Genomic DNA, 20,420 nt, shown 5'->3' with positions numbered 1-20,420 from the left:
GATCAGCTCACAACGACTTGCATTTAGATAGCGCCTTTAACTTAGAAAAATGTGCCAAGGTGTTTCACAGGAGCATTATCGAGCAAAATTTGATACCGAGCCATATAAGGAAATATTTGGACAGGTGACCCAAAGCTTGCTCAAAGAGGTAGGTTTTAAGGAGCATCTTAAAGGAGGAGCTAGAGGCAGAGGGGTTTAGGGAAGGAATGCCAGTGCTTAGGGCCTAGGCAGCTCAAAGCACGACTGCTAATGGCGGGGCGATTAAAATCAAGGATGCGCAAGAGGCCAGAATTGGAGGATCACAGAGGGCTGTTGAGCTGGAGGAGGTTACAGAGATTGGGAGGGGCGAGGCCATGGAAGGATTTGAAAACAAGGATGCTCCATCAGCTGACTAAAGGATGGCAATAACGGGAAGAAACCACAGCACACGCCATCCTCCCAGGTACAAGATTAAATCTGAAGGGCAATAAATCCAGCAGGGAAAGAAAGGGGCAAAATTCAGCTGTGCCTTTATCATTTGTGCTGGTATTAGGCCAAATATAACTTGACCAGCAATTAATTATGATGGCAAATACATCTGGTTTGATTTATGAAAGAGAACTTTTTCAATGTTTCTTCCAAAACAGTAGCGGCTTCTCCAACTGTAATATGATTTTTTGCTAATAGTGGCACAGAGGTTGAATTCCCAACGGTAGCAAGTTCACAATCTTCGCCATCAATGATGGGCTGGGGGCAGAGGGAGATGGGTCCCAAACAAATCCCAAAAGCCTTCTTACAAGGAGGGAAAATCATAGACAGTGACCCCTTAAGTCTTCTGGAAGCCACTTGAAAGCATAACTGTAAAGCCCTTGAGCAATCAACGACTAGTTCTTTTGATGAGAGCCTAGGATACTAGAGAGTAACAATTACATGCGAAATTAGCCTCAAAACTGACTAATTGAGCCAACTGAGATCTTAACCAAGAGCTATTCCAACAATATATATTGTCATGCCTGTAACCCAAGACTGTTTCCAGTCTAGATTTAAAGCTGCATTGCAACAAATAACTGTGACACTCTGCATCAGATTCCTCAGCTGGATCCAACGCCCTTGTTCCTGTCAGTTTGACCCATTTGCAAATAGTTTGGGGTTAATTTTCAGCAGGTAGGGAGATAAATGGTCACAACTGCTTGCCTTCTATCTACCTTGGCCTCTGCAAGGATCAACTGAAGATTAAAAATAGGTTTAAAAATTAAAAGGTTTCATTATTAGTTACAATTTCTGCAGGTCACCATGCAGCAGCAAAGATACACAGGTGGGGCGAAAGTCACTATGAAAGGGCAACGTGCATTTTTTAGGATTAGGGTGTCATGCCAGTGAGTCAGTTTTGTCACAAGATTCTCAATTGGTCTGTGTCTCACATCGAGTGCCCAGTTTCCAGGTCAGGTTACAGTATGAGTTTTCAAGGTTGATAGGTATCCCATTCATCTGAATTTATGTATGAATCCTTGTGGAAAAGTAACAACAGGCCACCTTGAAACTAGTTTAAGGATAAGAATATAAAAACCTGCTCCCACAAGAGCATCCTGTTACGACAGAAATGGTCTATAGTACATTAATAGGCAGCAACAGCTGCAGAAGAGCAAGGTAAGATGCTGATGGTGAAGCCAGGAGGCCTACTCCAGCCATACATTATTTGGTTGACGCTTAATACCCACTGAAGTGGCCTATAAATAATTGCTAAGAAGCAGGAGTCTCACCACTGCCTTCTCCGGTCAGCTAGGGAGGGGAAATCAATGCCCATACCCTGAGAATAGATTTTTAAAATATGTATTAGGAACATAGGAACAGGAATATGCCATTCAGCCCCTTGAGCCTGTTCCGCCATTCAATTAGATCCTGGCTGATCTGTACCTTACCTCCACTTACCTGCCTTGGTTCCATATCCCTTAATACCCTTACCCAACAAAAATTTATCAATTTCAGTTTTCAAATTTTCAATGGACCTAGCCTCGACAGCTTTTTGGGGGCGAGAGTTCCAGGTTTCCACGACTCTTTGTGTGAAGAAGTGCTTCCTGACATCACTCCTGAGTGGCCTAGCTCTAATTTTAAGGTTATGCCCCCTTGTTCTGGACTCTCCCACCAGAGGAAATAGTTTATATTCCCTTTCAAATCCTTTAATCATCTTGTACATCTCAAGTAGACCACCCCTTAAGCTTCTATACTCAAGGGAATAGAAGCCTAGTCTTTGCAACCTGTCCTCATAATTTAACCCTTTTAGCCCCGGTATCATTCTGGTGAATCTGCGCTCCACCCCCTCCAAGGCCAGTATATCCTTCCTGAGGTGCGGTGCCCAGAACTGAACACAGTATTCCAGATGTGGTCTAACCAGAGCTTTATAGTACTGTATCGTAACCCCCACCCCTTTGTATTCCAGCCCCCTTAAGATGAAGGCTAACATTCCTGTAGCCTTTTTAATTATTTTTTGTATATGATCACTAGTTTGTCATACTTTCTGTGCATGGACCCCTAAATCTCTCTGCTCCTCCACAGTTCCTAGCTTCTCACCATTTAGAAAATACTCTGATCTATCTTTCTTAGGTCCAAAGTGGATGACCTCACACCTCCCCACATTGAACTCCATCTGCCACAGTTTTGCCCACTCACTTAATCTATCAATGTCCATTTGCAACTTTCTGCTCCCATCTACACAATATACTGTGCCACCTAACTTTATATTGGCAGTAAACTAAGATATACAGCTCTCTATTCCTTCATCTGAGTCATTTTAAAATATAGTGAAAAGCTGAGGCACACCATTAATCACATCCTGCCAATTGGATTGCATACCCATTATCCCAACTTGATGTCTCCTACCTCCTATCAATTCCCTACCCATGTCAAAAGGTTGCCTCCAATTCTGTGTGTTTCCATTTTTCCTAACCGTGTCCTATGTGGAACCTTATTGAATGCCTTCTGGAAGTCCATATAAATAACGCCCATAGACACTCCCTTATCTACCACATTAATGACCTCCTCAAAAAATTCAACTAGATTAGTTAGACATGACTTACTGTAAGGAATTAGCACACGCTAGTGGGGTTGGGGTTATTTGTCTCTGGCCAGTCAGAAGCCTCTGAGTTGCTCCAGGGACCCCCTTTTTGCGGTTTCAAAGCGCTCCCCTATTCCTGAGTTCTGACCCCCGGACTTATTCGGTGGTGATGTAGACAGAAAACAACGTGATTCATGGTTTGGGTGCAAAACAGAGCAGTATTTATTGAAAACAAAAGAAAGAAACAACTTTAAATAATCAATATGGCTCTTATGCCTGGTACAACACTTTTGCTTAAACGCAGTACACTCAGTGTCCACTAGAGGGCTCCCTGCTCAGTGCAACACTGCTTTTATTTTAAATCCAGTACTTTTTACTTAAAAGACCCTCTACTCACTACAGCACCTTAGCTTAGTGGCCTTTACTTAAAAAAACAGCACTTTAATACAGTTACTTTAAAACAGCTAACAGCTTTCACCACAGCACTCCTTTGCTTGGTGCAACACCCCTTTTAATACAGTTTTAAATACAGTACTTTAAAACAGCTACTCCCTTTTAATACAGTTTTAAATACCGAATTCAGTGTTCACCATCGCACTTCTCTGCTAGGTGCAACACTGTCTTACTTACATAGGGGAGGAAAAAACAGACACAATGAGGGAAATCGACTAAAATCACAATTCTAACAAAATTCCCACTTTACTCCCACCCCATGCCTATTCTAAGTTGCCTTGTGGAAGGCCAGAAAAATATATGCTCACCACTGCAATGCCAGCTCCGTGCCCTGCGAACTTAGATCTTCACTGCCCTGAAGTGAAAAACACCCCAGTGTTTTAAAAGTGAACTGCTGGTGTTTCGCTTCCACAGACAGACTCCCACGCTGTAGAGGCACACGGAGGCAAGGCCAGAGAGAGCGAGAGCTTCTGGGAAGCTATCTTTTATACCCCCATTTGGGGCCCACCCAGCTCCAGAAGTTTCTGGGCTAAAACAAAAGGGATCCAACTGCCCCATTGTCCAGTAATGGGTGATTCATCCAAACCCATTCATTTTAAACTGTTCCTTTTCTTAGTTCAAATGTCTCTTCTGTGCTGAGCTTTGAATGTAAAGCTGCAGTTTAGATTTGTCTTCATTGTGTGTGATGGGCTATTGAACCATTTCCATTCATCCTGATGGGTTTTGAATGGAGCTGTATTACTATGTAAACAGCTTGGGAGGCGTGTAAACAGAAGGCCATTGTTCTGTGGTCACCCAAAACCGCAGTCTGAAGTGGATAATCCCTTGTGTAGCAGTTCCTGTAAACAAACATTGATTGTCTCTGCGGGGAGGGAACTCCCCGAACTGCCTTTGATTGGCAGTTTAGTCAGCCATCTTTGCATGTCGATTGTCTCTGTGTCCTGACACGAGGTCGGGCAGCCATCTTTGATCACCCCTTTTTCACAGACACACGCACCCAAGCTGCTTCCAAGCCCTTTTGTCTTCGGCCATGCGGTCTGACGGCCATTTTTATCCCTGGAAATTTAAAGGCACAACGCCCAGGGGTTCTTTAATCAAAAAAATTAATCTTCAGAACTGTAAATTATTGCGAATTCTTACATTACCTTTACGCATCTGTCAAAAAGCTTATTTTATGAGATAAAAATATCTGAATGCTTGAATGTGAAGAAATCTTCAGAATGGGAGGAGGGGCAGAGGATTGAGAAATTGCTAGGTACCGAAGCACTGCATCAATCATCAAAGTAACAAAGTTTGAGAATTTGATATTTTAGTAACATTTTGCAAGTTTGAAAGTTTCACAAGTCTGAGAGTTTTTAAAGGAGTACAGCGGAGTTGTGGAAACCGATATGTCAGTATTATTGAGATGGATGTTGACCATAAGCACCTAAAGAATTAAATAATATGTAGCTTGGTATTTACATAATTTGAAATTTAGTTTGAAAAGTTCACCACAAGTTTTAAAATGGAAGCCAGTTACTCGGTATTGCATGGTGACAGCATCACTAGATATATGTCATGACCAACTGCCAATGTAAACATTTCATTCATTTCAGCTGATGGGTGCATAAAATGCCTCCAAAGGCTACAAGCTATTCTGAAAGGGTTAATAATAATTTAAATACTGGTTGTATTTGTATATAAGGAAAACTCTCCACTAGCTGGAATCATACCTAGCACAAAGGAAGATGGTTGTAGTTGTTGGAGGCCAATCATCTCAGCCCCAGGACATCACTGCAAGAGTTCCTCAGGGCAGTGCCCTAGGCCCAACCATCTGCTGCTTCATCAATGACCTTCCCTCCAACAGAAGGTCAGAAGTGGGGATGTTCGATGATGATTGCACAGTGTTCAGTTCCATTTGCAACTCCTCGGATAATTAAGCAGTCCATGCCCGCAGGCAGCAAGACTTGGACAACATTCAGGTTTGGTCTGATAAGTGGTAAGTAACATTCGTGCCATACAAGTGCCAGGCAATGACCATCTCCAACAAGAGAAAGTCTAACTACCACCCCATGACATTCAATGGCATTACCATCATCGAATCCCCCACCATCAACATCCTGGGGGTTACCATTGACCAGAAACTTAACTAGACCAGCCACATAAATACTGTGGCTACAAGAGCATGTCACAGGCTGGGTATTCTGTGGCGAATGTCTCACCTCCTGACTCCCCAAAGCCTTTCCACCATCTACAAGGCACAAGTCTAGAGTGTGATGGAATACTTTCCACTTGCCTGGATGAGTACATCTCCAATAACACTGAAGAAGCTCGACACCATCCAAGACAAAGCAGCCGCTTGATTGGCACCCCATCCAGCACCTTAAACATTCACTCCCTCCACCACCGGCGCACTATGGCTGCAGTGTGTACCATCTACAAGATGCACTGCAGCAACTCGCAGCACCTCTCAAACCCGCACCCTCTTCCACCTAGAAGGACAAGGGCAGCAGACACATGGGAACACCACCACCTCAAAGTTCTCCTCCAAGTCACACATCATCCTGACTTGGAAATATATCACCGTTCCTTCATCTTCGCTGGACCAAAATCCTGGAACTCCCTAACAGCACCGTGGGAGTACCTTCACCACAAGTACTGCAGCGGTTCAAGAAGGTGGATCACCACCACCTTCTCAAGGGTAATTAGGGATGGGCAATAAATGCTGGCCTTGCTGGTGACGCCCACATCCCGTGAATGAATTAAAAAAATAACAGTTATCTTGGAAATAGGTAAGACTGCTTTGGAAAGTGAAGTGGTGGGCTTTTGGAAGGTAATTTGGAACGGTTGATGGGAGGCAGAGATATAAGAACATGACTGATGTCAAAGGACTATACAGTGAAATGTTCAATAGGTCACACCTTGAGTTGACTCTTGTAAACAAATGTTAGGTGACATTCCAGCAGAGGACTATAGGATCTTGTGCCTAACACACGTCTGTCACAATAAATGTCACATTTCAAAATTTCACACTTTGTTACAGATGCAAAATAATCTTTAGAAAACAGAAAGAAAGCCAATCATTTATGGCTGGGCTTTGCTGACTGGGTAGCTGAAATTTGCAAGCATTTGTAACTGCCGTCTAATTAAACTTGAGTTTACAAGCAGCTATAATTCCCTGGACTTCACTACTGCAAGACTGTACTTCAGCAATTGACTAAAAGGAACAGAACAACACCAGCAACTTGTGTTTATGAAGCACCTCTTACTGTCCCCATGTGCTTCATTTGGAGGAAAACCAATGCAAGCATTAGTGGAAATTTTAGGAAAAGCGATCAATATCATGGTCAAAAATGTAAGTTTCTAGCTGCAAGTCGTAAAATGGAAGTGATTTGGTGGTGGGGGCGAGTGGAATTCCAGAGACTGGGGCTGAGATGCTTGGTGAAGGGGACAGGAGGAGGAATGCACAGGAAGCCAGAGTCAGAGGGCGGGATTTTGTCAATGGAAAGCTTTTGGAGGCGGGACTGCTGCTTGCCGGCTTTCAATCCTGCCTCCATCAACTGTAGTGGGGAAAATGCTGGAGTCCATTATAAAAGATGTAATAGCAGAGCACTTGGAAAACAGTGACAGGATCGGACAAAGTCAACATGGATTCACAAAAGGTAAATTATGCTTGACTAATCTACTGGAATTTTTTGAGGATGTAACTGGTAAAATAGATAAGGGAGAACCAGTGGATGTGGTGTATCTGGACTTTCAGAAGGCTTTCGATAAGGTCCTGCATAAGAGATTAGCGTGTAAAGTTAAGGCACATGGGATTGGGGGCAAGGTATTGACTTGGATAGAGAACTGGTTGGCAGACAGAAGGTATAGTAATCTGGGATGTTATGATTAAGGTTATCCACCAGGTGGTGCTGTAGCCAATGCTGCTGCTAAGGTCAGAGGTTTGCTTCCTGTTAAGGTCAGAGGTTTGCTTCCTGTCAAGGTCAGCAAAGGTGGAATGCCAGGATGCAGACATGATGTTTGTTACTCTGTTTGTTTAATAAAATACTCGTACGAGTTCCAAGATATCGCCTCTTCGAGTTCTTGTTCCACTACATGGATTTATCACATTTGGCGACGAGGTAAAAAGGACCCTGTATAAAGAAGAGAAGTCTGCCAGGACTTTTAAACAACAAAATCACGAGCTGAAGTTAGCTACCAGTTGGAAGAGAGCATGGCTGCCACAGTAGGAACGGTTTCCGCTTTTGATAGTCAAGCACAAACCTGGGAGGAATACTGTGAAGTGTTGGGTTATTTTTTCGAAGCAAATGAAATAAATGATGCCGGAAAAAGGAAAGCCATTCTGCTTAGTTCAGTGGGAAGCCAGACCTACAGTTTGATGAGGAATCTGCTCAGTCCTGAAAAGCCTGGAGACAAATCATTTGTTGAATTAGTGGCTTTGTTAAAAGAACATTTCAACCGTAAGCCTAGTGAGATTGTACAGCGGTTCAAGTTTAATTCAAGGAACAGGAAAGAGGAAGAGAGCGTAATGGACTATGTAGCGGTGTTGCGTAAATTAGCACAAAATTGCAATTATGGGAACAACCTGAAGGAAATGCTTCGAGATAGGCTAGTTTGCGGAATTATGGACGACCGAATGCAGCGTAGATTATTATCTGAGACTGGGCTTACTTATGAAAAAGCATTGGAACTTGCTCAAGCCATAGAGACAGCGAACCGAGATGTAAAAGAAATACAGGGTTCAGACAGGGCTAATGCTATGCAAGTTGCAGGTCAGGTTGTTGTGCACAAGTTGAACATGCGTCAGAAACCACAACATGAGCATGTGAAGGCGTGTTATAGATGCAAGGGCGATCACCTGGCGAGTGAATGCCAGTTTCTGGAGGAAAAGTGCTACAAGTGTGGGAAACAAGGACACATAAAACGAGCTTGCAGGGCAAAATCACCTGTGGAGGAATCCAAACCAAAAGGCGGAGGACAGCAAAACCAAGGGAGAGAAGTGAAAAAACATGGAGCACACCACATCAGCGGGGAAGTTGAGGAAGAAGAGGACATGTTCATAATGTATAGCATGTTAGAGAACATTCCAAAAGTGGCTCCTATCACATTGCAACTGACAGTAAATGACTCTAAGGTGAACTTTGAAGTGGATACAGGGTGCGGCGTGACCATAATGAACAAGGCAGAGTACTCAAAATTGTGGAACCGTGCAAAAGTTCCACAGTTAAAGCCTTGCTCCCTGCATCTTAAAACATATACAGGTGAACGAGTAGCGACATTAGGTACAGCTAATGTAACTGTGCAACACGGACACAGTGGAACAGCTATCTGTAGTTACAGTATCGGGTACCGGACCAAACCGGTTAGGTCGGGGCTGGATAAAAGAACTTAAATTAGACTGGAGAGCAGTACATCAAATAGATGCGGGCAAACAGTTGACTTTGCAAGAAGTGTTGAGTGAACATGAGAATGTGTTCAAGGAGGAACTTGGCACATTTAATGGCCCCCCAGCTAAGATTTATGTAGACAAGGAAGCACCGCCAAGGTTTTTTAAACAACGACCTGTGCCTTATGCCATGAAGCCAAAGGTAGAGGCTGAGCTTGACCATCTATTGAGAGAGAACATACTGGAGCCAGTGAAATGTTCGGAATGGGCAGCTCCCATAGTACCTGTTTTGAAACCGGACAATTCGGTAAGACTCTGTGGAGATTATGAATTGACAGTCAATCGGGTGTCCAAACTAGAGCAGTATCCAATTCCCAAAACAGAGGATCTCTTTGCAAACCTGGCTGGAGGAAAGAAATTCACAAAGTTGGATATGAGTCATGCCTACTTGCAGATTACACTGGATGACGAATCAAAGAAGTATGTCACCATAAATACACACAAGGGCTTGTTTACATATAACCGCTTACCGTTTGGTGTCTCATCTAGTCCAGCTATCTTCCAGAGGACAATCGAAGGTGTACTGCAAGGGATTCCACATGTTTCCATCTATCTGGATGACATTCTGGTGACGGGAAGAACCGACCAGGAGCATCTGAGCACTCTGAGAGAGGTACTACAGAGATTGGAGAGGGCAGGGTTCCGGCTCAAGAGGAGTAAGTGCACTTTCCTGGGGAATGAGGCAGTGTTCCTGGGACACAGAGTGGACGTCACCGGGCTCCATCCACTCAAGGAGAAGGTACAAGCACTGCAGGACGCCCCTGCTCCTACAAATGTGGCTGAGTTAAAAGCTTACCTGGGACTGCTGAACTATTATAACAGGTTTTTACCAAACTTGTCAACTGTGTTAGCACCTCTTCACAAACTACTGCGCAAGGAGACACAGTGGCAGTGGGGAGTGGAACAGAGGGTTTCATTTGAACAGTCCAAGAAACTGATGCTGTCGTCGGATGTGCTGGTTCACTACAATGCAGAGAAAGACATAATTCTCTCTTGTGACGCTTCACCTTACGGGGTGGGGACAGTTCTTTCACACTGCATGGAAGATGGAACTGAAAGACCAGTAGGGTTTATGTCCCGAACTCTAACACCAGCGGAAAAAACTATTCCCAGTTAGACAAAGAGGGGTTAGCAGTAATGTTTGGGTTACAGAGGTTCCACAAGTACATATATGGCAGGAAGTTCACCATATGCACTGATCATAAACCTCTTCTCTCTCTTTTCAATGAAATGAAAGCAGTTCCACAGATGGTGTCACCCCAGATCCAGAGGTGGGCAGTGACGTTGAGGGCATATGAGTATGTCATCGTCTACAAGGCGGGCAAGTACCATGGGAACGCAGATGCCTTGAGCCGTCTTCCACTACCAGGCACACCTATCCGTGCAGCTCCAGAGGACAGAGTTTTGATGTTGGAGGACACTGACACGGCACTTGTGACTGCAGAGCAAGTAAGAACATGGACAGGTAAAGATCCAGTACTGTCTAGAGTTCGAGAATATGTGGTGAGGGGATGACCACAGCATCCGGAAGGGGCTGACTTCACACCCTACAGTGTCAGGAAAACAGAGCTGAGTGTGCAGGATGGTTGCGTGTTGTGGGGAGCCCGAGTGATTATTCCACAGCCAGCATGACAGTCTATCCTAGAGCAACTACATCAGTGTCATCCTAGGGTCTCGCGTATGAAAGCCTTGGCTAGGAGTTACTTGTGGTGGCCAAAGCTAGATGAGGAGATAGAAAATCTAGTCAAGACATGCAGCACTTGTCAGGAACACCGGAAGGCACCAGCAGCGGCTCCTCTCCACCCCTGGGAGTGGCCGGATAAACCATGGAGAAGATTGCACTTAGATTATGCGGGTCCATTCATGGGGAAGATGTTCCTCATAATCATTGATGCACATTCCAAATGGATGGATGTTTATCCTGTAAATTCTGCTTCCGCCACTACCACTATAGACTGCCTGCGTCGGAGCTTCAGTAATCAAGGGCTACTGGAGATCGTGGTGAGTGACAATGCCACTTGTTTTGTGAGTACAGAGACAAAAGAGTTCTTGAGAAAAAATGGCATAGTGCGGGTGACCTCGGCTCCATATCATCCGTTCTTGAATGGACTTGCAGAGAGAGCCGTACAAAGATTTAAGGAGATGATGAAAAAAAGTGCAGAAGGGGGTTTAGCAGCCAAAGTGTCACGGGTTCTGTTCAGCTACAGAATAACACCTCAATCCACCACAGGACTCTCTCCTGCTGAGACGCTCCACTCTTGACCTTGTCCACCCAGACCTAAAAAGGAAAATGGAAAACAGACAAAACAAACAAAAAGAGAACCATGACAAAAGAACAAAGAGCCGAAGTTTTGGAGAAGGAGATGCGGTCCTTACCAGGAATTTCAGTTATGGACCAAAGTGGATTCCTGGCTTCATAGACTCAATGACAGGTCCAGTATCATACAAGGTCATGTTGGGAGATGGTAGGGTAGTACGCAGACATGTAGATCATATACTTCCCAGACAAGGGGAAATTGAAATTAAGGTTCCAGATGCAATGACTGAAGACAGGGTTGCCCCCAGTTATCCAAGTGCATCTGTGGTGCCACCCCCAGGGACAGAGACAATTCCACAGGAACCTATTCGTCAAGAGGAAACCATTGTTGCAGAGTCAGATACTCTGAGCACTGCTCAGGAGCAGCTGATGGCTTCACCACAAACAAGCAGGGACTTTACTGTTAGACGTTCACAAAGGGCTCGCAAGCCACCAGAGAGATTGATACTGAACTGTTAGATTCATCAAGTATGGAACGTGATGAATGGAGACTCCTTATATGACCCTCAGGAATGGTTGTCTGTTAAGAAATTCACACTGAAATCTTAAGGGGGGAGGGATATAGTAATCTGGGATGTTATGATTAAGGTTATCCACCAGGTGGTGCTGTAGCCAATGCTGCTGCTAAGGTCAGAGGTTTGCTTCCTGTTAAGGTCAGAGGTTTGCTTCCTGTCAAGGTCAGCAAAGGTGGAATGCCAGGATGCAAGGCATGATGTTTGTTACTCTGTTTGTTTAATAAAATACTCGTACTAGTTCCAAGATATCGCCTCTTCGAGTTCTTGTTCCACTACATGGATTTATCACAGAAAGCAAAGAGTTGGAATAAATGGGCCTTTTCCGAGTGGCAGGCAGTGACTAGTGGGGTACCGCAGGGATCAGTCCTCGGACCCCAGCTATTCACAATATATATTAATGATCTAGACAAGGGAACTAGATGTAATATCTCCAAATTTGCAGACGACACAGAGCTGGGTGGGCGTGTGTGCTGTGAGGAGGATGTCGAGAAACTCCAGGATGATTTGGACATGTTGGGTGATTGGGCAGAAACATGGCAGATGCAATATAACGTGGATAAATGTGAGGTTGTCCACTTTGGTGGCAAAAACAGGAAGACAGATTATTATCTAAATGGCAATAGATTGGGAGAAGGGGAAGTGCAACGAGACCTGGGTGTCCTTGTGCACCAGTCGCTGAAGGTAAGCATGCAGGTGCAGCAGGCGGTTAAGAAGGCAAATGGTATGTTGGCCTTCGTAGCGAGAGGGTTTGAGTACAGGAACAAGGATGTCTTGCTGCAATTGTACAGGGCCTTGGTGAGACCACATCTTGAGTATTGTGTGCAGTTTTGGTCGCCTTATCTGAGGAAGGATGTTCTTGCCATGGAGGGAGTTCAGCGAAGATTCACCAGGCTGATACCTGGGATGGCAGGAATGACATATGAGGAGAGATTGGGTCAATTGGGCTTATACTCGCTGGAGTTTAGAAGAATGAGAGGTGATCTCATTGAAACTTATAAAATTCTGACAGGACTGGACAGACTAGATGCAGGAAGGATGTTCCCGATGGTCGGGGAGGCCAGAACCAGGGGACACAGTCTAAGGATAAAGGGTAGGCCATTTAGGACAGAAATGAGGAGGAATTTCTTCACCCAGAGAGTGGTGGACCTGTGGAACTCTCTACCACAGAAGGCGGTGGAGGCCAGTTCATTAAATATATTCAAGAAGGAGTTGGATATATTTCTTAAGGCTAAAGGGATCAAGGGGTATGGGGAGAAAGCAGGGACCGGGTACTTAATTTGGATGATCAGCCATGATCAAATTGAATGGCGGAGCAGGCTCGAGGGGCCGAATGGCCTGCTCCTGCTCCTATCTTCTATGTTTCTATGTAACTTCTGGCCAACCAGTGGAATTTTCCCCTGATTGACCTTATTAAGCCCGTCCAGCGGGCTCAGCAGGCCAATTAGGGGGAAGTCACTGACAGAGCACGTCAACGTCTGATGTGCCATCTGTCAAGATTTCTTGAAAGAAGAAATGTCAGTGTTTGACAGCTCTGTGAAGCTGTCAAGCACTGACATTCTCTGTAGTTTGATGATCCCTTGTGTTCAGGACTCATCAAACCTTTCAACTTTGCAGAAATCACCTGGCTGTTGGTTCAGAGGATCCAACAGCCAGTCTGTGAAATCTACAATGAAGATGTCGGGACTCCGGATCCACAGCGGCTGAAGGCTGTAGGCAGAAACAAAAGTAAGTGATCATTTTATAACACTTTACACACATCTTACATACTTACCACTCCACACTTGCACCCAGCACTCACCTCTACATCTCACTTTTATCACCCCGCAGACCCCCGCAAACCTCCTACTCACCTCCTACACCCCGACGGGGTTCCCCGAGGTCGGGAAGCTGCACTTGGAAAGGTAAAATGGGACTAATCCTATTTTCTGCCTGTTAACTACCTGTTAACAGGCAGTTAATAGAATTTAATCCCTTTCCCGCCTCGAGGAGACAGGACCCGGGGCAAAAGGGCACGGAGGCGGGATGGGGGCAGGTTTGCCAGCAGCCCCCACATTCTGCAACTTTACCAGCAGTCCCGCCTCCATATCCGCCTCCTCGAGGCTGACAAAATCCAGCCCAGAGTACTTCAGGACCTAAACCTCAAGCAGGTTGTGGAGTTTGCATAAGCAAGGGCAAGGAAAGATTTGTAAATAAGGAGAAGGATTTTGAATCCAATGCATTGTGGGACAGGCAGCCAGGGAAAAGTCGGCAAGGGCATGGGTAATGAGCTAGTGCAACTTAGAGCAGGACAAGATGCAGGTGGCTGAGTTTTGGATGAACAGAACACAACTCCATCCTGGCAGTAAAGCCTCACAACCCTACTCTAGACCCATGAGCAACACCATGGGACTTCAACTAGTATATACAGATTCTGAGCTTTAAAGTACTGTAATATGAAAATGTTTAACAAATATTAGTGTAGTTTGTACAAATTTAAGGGGAAGCTAGCTAAAGATATGAGGGAAAAAGAAATGAAAGGATATGTTGACAGGGTTAGATAAAGTAAGGTGGGAGGAGGCTCGTGTGGAGCATAAACACCGGCATAGACCTGTTGGGCCGAATGGCTAGTTTCTGCGCCGTAAATACTATGTAAATAATAATGTTATTCTAACATATGTAGTAAACAATTAACCAGTTAACATGTGCAGAGTTGAGAATAGGGAACATTAATCTCCTCCACTGTATATATGGATTATGAAACAATAACATTAAAATAATTACTCATGTATACTTCACAGCTGAACTGCAAGGGGAGGGAAAACCCCCTAGAGTTAGAAATAAGATCAAACAGGGCACTGTCACTTGTAAAGTTATTTGTCAACTCATAATTCTACGATATCAACATTGTAAAAGATTAGTGTCATAAAACATTGCATCATTCCTCCCCCACGTAGCAGTGATTTATCCACTTAATGGCTATGCAGAAGTCAGATATTCTGTATTTACAGAAGAATTACAATAGTATTTAGAAATGGAAGAGAAATTCAATTGCTCCAAATTGGCACATATTCTAATATATTCCCTGGAAAGATTTGGGGACGTATTTTAAAGTAGTTTTTGAACCACTGTAGCAACAGGTATATTCCCTGGGTATATGCCACTCTAATTAGTCAGCAAGTGTCAGCTGTGGCTCAGTTGATAGGTTCAAGTCCCACACCAGAGGCTTGAGTGCAAAAATCTAGGCTGACACTCCACTGCAGCACTAAGGGAGTGCTGCACTGTCGGAGGTGCCTTCTTTTGGATGAGATGTTAAACCGAGGCCACATCTGCTCTCTCAGGTGGACGTAAAAGATCCCATGGCACTATTCCGAAGAAGAGCAGGGGAGTTCTGCCGATGTCCTGGCTCATATTTATCCCTCAATCAACATAACAAAAACAGATTATCTGGTCATTATCACATTGCTGTTTGTGGGACCTTGCTGTGCGCAAATTGGCTGCACATTACAACAGTGACTACACTCCAAAAGTTCTTCATTGGCTGTAAAGCACTTTGAGATGTCTGGTGGTTATGAAAGGTGCTGTATAAATGCAAGTCTTTCTTTTCATAACAGGTAGGGTTGCCTGTTATTATTACATATATGAATTAAAATTTTATTGTGCTATATTAGCAACTGTTCAATTTTTTTCATTTTTAGTTTTTACTTAAGTCATAATTATGCTTTACAAACAGGAATGGATATTAAAGCTGAGCCAGGGTGCTTGGCACACTTTACATTTCCTTGAAGGCAGCTGGTGAAAACAGGAAAAAAAAGTGCATTAACAGCATTAAGTTTCATTGAAAGCCCTGCGATGGGAAGATGCTGTGGTGTCAACTTACACCATGGCTATCAGTCAGAAAAGAAGCCTCATTAATCACTGCAGGGTTTCAAACTTATGCCGCCACTCCATCAGCAGCTTTCCATCTCGACCCCAGCTTAACTCCCTCATCGTAATGCGCGCCACTTCTTTGCGTGCCAGTTGCTGGTGCTGTGGAATGACTGGGGGCGGCGGGGAGGGCTCAGTTGTCAGAATGCACTTTAACTTGAAACCAAATAAGGGCAAAAGCCGTGGGCGCTGAGGTTTGATGTCAGCGATGGGGGGTGGATGAGAGCCACCGCCGAAGGAGGAAGAGGAGGGAGCCGTCACTCATCGCTGTCACTCGCCGCGCAGTTTGCACCTTCGCAGCGGCTCCTCGGGGAGGCGGTGTCAGGAGCGAATGCGCTTGAAGGGCGGGCGATCGGGCGGGCGGTATATAAAGGCAAGCTGACTTAAAGGAGCTCCGCGCAGACCAACCTGAGCCGGAGGGGACAGGGTTGCGGTCCCTTTAATACCCCAGCGCTTCGGGAGGGGAAAGTGAAATTCACTCGAAATAACTGGGCAAATAACGATGCCGCAAAACGTGGTCTTGACCGGACCTGGACCGTGGGGTTTCAGACTGACCGGTGGGGCGGATTTTAACCAGTCTTTGACTGTCTCACGGGTGAGTTATTTGTCTCTGTGTGTTTTACACTGCGGGATGGCTCCGATGTGACAGTATTTACATTTCTGTGTTGGGGGGGGGGGCTGCATTTTAGTCTCGTTTAATATAGAAACGTCTATTTCGGTTCATTCTCTCCCCGAGTGATTCCCATTCCATGTAGTGTTTTCTGATCATTATCCTATAACATTATAGGATGTTGGTGTTGACATTTCAGTTGAGAATTTATCAAAAGCTGCTCCATATACGGAATTGGTGGCTCTCTGGGAATACAGAAAATATTGAATCTGTCATCAAACTTGTGTATTCACGGTGTTCTTCACGTTTTGTGCCCACTTTTTTGGTAGGATATTTTTTCAGTAATTATAGTGCATTAAAAGCTAAGGTTATTTAAACGTCGAGGTTTTTAAAAAAAACTGCAAATGATGAAAATCTGAAATGAACAGAAAATACTGGAAACGCCACAACAGAGCGGCCAGCAGGTGAAGTAACATTGATGGGCTTTCTGTGAATCGCCAACATTATTAATACGTTACTGACTGATTAGAAAGAAAGAACTTGCATTTATATAGCACCTTTCACCATAAAGTTGCATTTATATAGCACCTTTCATCAGTGAGTAGGTTATTGGTGAGTAAGTGCCGCTTGATAGCTCTGTCGAGGAAATCTGCCATCACTTTGCTGATGATTGTGTGTAGACTGATAGGACAGTAACTGGCAGGGTTGGATTTGTCCTGTTTTTTGTGGACAGGACATACCTGGGCAGTTTTCCACATTGTCGGGTAGATGCCAGTGTTGTAGCTGTACTGGAACAGCTTAGCTAGTTATGAATCATAGAATCATTATAGCACAGAAGGAGACCATTTGGCCCGTCGAGCCCGTGCCGGCTCTCTGCAAGAGCACTTCAGCTAGTCCCACTCCCCCGCCCTTTCCCCGTAGCCCTGCAATTTTTTTCCCTTCAGGTACTTATCCAATTCCCTTTTTAAAACCACGAATCAATCTGCCTCCACCACCTTTTCAGGCAGTGCATTCCAGATCCTAACCACTCTCTATCTACTCTGTCTAGACCCCTCATGATTTTGAACACCTCTATCAAATCTCCTCTCAACCTTCTCTGCTCTAAGGAGAACAACCCCAGCTTCTCCAGTCTATCCACGTAACTGAAGTCCCTCATCCCTGGAATCATTCTCATAAATCTTTTCTGCACCTTCTCGAAGGCCTTCACATCCTTCCTAAAGTGTGGTGCCCAGAATTGATAACTCCAGTTGAGGCCGAACCAGTGTTTTATAAAGGTTCATCGTAACTTCCTTGCTTTTGTGCTCTATACCTCTATTTATAAAGCCCCGTATGCTTTTATAACCGCTTTCTCAACCTGCCCTGCCACCTTCAATGATTTGTGCATATATACCCCAGGTCTCTCTGTTCATGCACCCCCTTTAGAATTATACCCTTTAGTTTATATTGCCTCTCCTTGTTCTTCCTACCAAAATGTATCACTTTGCACTTTCCTGCATTAAATTTCATCTGACACGTATCCACCCATTCCACCAACCTGTCTATGTCCTCTTAAAGTCTATCACTATCCTCCTCACTGTTCACTATACTTTAAAGTTTTGTGTCATCATCAAATTTTGAAATTGTGCCTTGTACACCCAAGTCCAAGTCATTAATATACAGCAAGAAAAGCAGTGGTCCTAGTACCGACCCCTGGGGAACACCATTATGTAACTTCCTCCAGTCCGATAAACAACCGTTCACCACTACTCTCAGTTTCCTGTCACTTAGCCAATTTCGTATCCATGCTGCCACTGTCTCTTTTATTCCATGGGCTTCAACTTTGCTGGCTAGCCTATTATGTGGCACTTTATCAAATGTCTTTTGGAAGTCCATGTACACCACATCAGCCGCATTGCCCTCATCAACCCTCTCTGTTACCTCATCAAAAAACTCAATCAAATTATTTAAACACGATTTGCCTTTAACAAATTCGTGCTGGCTTTCCTTAATTAATCCACACTTGTCCAAGTGACTGTTAATTATGTCCCTGATTATCATTTCTAAAAGCTTCCCCACTACCGAGGTTAAACTGACTGGGCTGTAGTTGCTGGGTTTATCCTTACACCCTTTTTTGAACAAGGGTGTAACATTTGCAATTCTCCAGTCCTCTGGCACTACTCCCACCCCCGTACCTAAGGAGGATCGGAAGATTATGGCCAGTAACTCTGCAATTTCCATCTTTTCTTCCCTCAGCATCCTAGGATGTATCCCATCTGGTCCTGGTGACTTATCTACTTTAAGTACAGCCAGCCTTTCTAGTACCTCCTCTTTATCAATTTTTATCCCATCCAGTATCTCAACTACCTCCTCTTTCACTATGACTTTGGCAGCATCTTCTTCCTTGGTGAAGACAGATGCAAAGTACTCATTTAGTACCTCAGCCATGCCCTCTACCTCCATGTGTAGGTCTCCTTTTTGGTCCCTAATCGGCCTCACCCCTCCTCTTACTACCCGTTTACTATTTATATGCCTATAGAAGACTTTTGGATGCTGGATTCTAGAGCACAATTCTTCAGTATTACAGCCAGGGTGTTGTTGGGACCCTTAACCTTTGGTGTGTCCAGTGCACTCAGCCGTTTCTTGATATTATACAAAGGAGATTTACTAGAATGATTCCGGGAATGAGGGACTTCAGTTGTGTGGAGAGATTAGAGAAGCTGGGATTGTTCTCCTTGGAGCAGAGAAGGTTAAGGGGAGATTTAATAGAAATGTTCAAAATTATAAAGGGTTTTGATAGGGTAGTTAGGAAGAAACTGTTTCCACTGGTTCGAAGGTCGATAACCAGAGGACACAGATTTAAGATAAAGAACCAGAGGGGAGATGCAGAGAATCCTTTTGATGCAGTGAGTCATTGTGATCTGGAAAACTGTCTGTAATGGTGGAAGCAAATTCAGTAGTAATTTTCAAAAGGAAATTGGATATATATTTAAAAAGGAAAAATTTGCAGGGTTATGTGGCAAGAACAGGGGCGTGGGACTAATTGGATTGCTCTTTCAAATAACCAGCATAGGTACAAAGGGCTGAATGGCCTCCTCCTATGCTGTACGATTCAATGATTCTAGCCAATTTAAACACAGTAGGGTCCCACAAACAATAATCATTAATTTCCAGATAATTTGTTTTTAGGGATGTTGGCTGAGGGATCAATGTTGACCAGGATACTGGGAGAACTCCCCAGCTCTTCTAATGGGATCTTTTGGGCTGGATTTTCTCAATGGGGACGTGTTGGAGGCGGGACTGCTGCTTGCCTGGTTTCAGTCCCGCCTCCATCAGCCTCTGGCCAACCAGCGGGATCTTCCCCTGATTGACATTGTTAAGCCCGGACTCAGCAGGCCAATTAGGTGGAAGTCAGTGACAGAGTACGTCAACGTATGACGTGTCATCTGTCAAGAATTTTTGAAAGAAGAAATGTCTTCGTTTGACAGCCAACATCCCAAAAAACAAATTATCTGGAAATTAATTATTATTGTTTGTGGGACCCTACTGTGTTTAAATTGGCTAGAATCATTGAATCATACAGCATAGGAGGAGGCCATTCAGCCCCTTGTACCTATGCTGGTTATTTGAAAGAGCAATCCAATTAGTCCCGCTCCCCTGTTCTTTCCTGTGTTCAGAACTCATCTAACCTTTCTACTTTGTAGAAATCAGATGACTGTTGGATCGGAGGATCCAACAGCCAGTCTGTAATCGTTACAATGGAGCTGAAGGCTGTAGGCAGAAACAAAGGTAAGTGAACATTTTCTAACACTTTACACTCACCTCACATACCTACCACTCCACACTTGCACCCATCACTCACCTCTACATCGCACTTTCAGACCCCTCCAACCCCAACAGACCTCCTACTCGGCTCCTACACCCTGGCGGGGTTCCCCGAGGTCGGGAAGCCTGCACTTCGGAACGAAAAATGGGGATAATCCTATTTTCTGCCTGTTAACAGGCAGTTAATAGGCTTTAATCCCTTTCCCGCCTCGAGGAGACGGGACCCGGGGCAGGACAGCTTCCCGCCTTCTGGCAAAAGGGCGCAGAGGCGGGTTGGGGGCGGGTTTGCCACCTGCCCCCAAATTCTGCAACTTTCCCAGCAGTCCCGCCTCCATACCCGCCTCCTCGGGGCTGAGAAAATC

The 20,420-nt window shown here is 44.6% G+C and overlaps 1 protein-coding gene across 2 annotated transcripts in view; it reads left to right on the top strand.

Moving 5' to 3' along the window:
• The first annotated feature begins 16,026 nt into the window (after positions 1 to 16,026).
• The window catches only part of pdlim3b (PDZ and LIM domain 3b), a 78,577-nt gene continuing 74,183 nt past the window's right edge, over positions 16,027 to 20,420 (top strand). The window contains exon 1 of one of the 2 annotated variants that reach the window (XM_085981471.1): positions 16,027 to 16,242. In XM_085981471.1, the coding sequence (XP_085837597.1) occupies positions 16,150 to 16,242 (93 nt within the window). In that variant the 5' untranslated portion in view covers positions 16,027 to 16,149. The remainder of the gene's footprint in view (positions 16,243 to 20,420) is intronic. The other variant, XM_085981464.1, reaches the window with a different exon arrangement.

The sequence above is a fragment of the Somniosus microcephalus genome, chromosome 1, assembly GCF_052327205.1.
Source record: "Somniosus microcephalus isolate GS21.2 chromosome 1, FLI_Smic_1.0, whole genome shotgun sequence".
NCBI classification, from domain to species: domain Eukaryota; kingdom Metazoa; phylum Chordata; class Chondrichthyes; order Squaliformes; family Somniosidae; genus Somniosus; species Somniosus microcephalus.
This window is presented reverse-complemented; position numbering and strand designations above follow the sequence as displayed.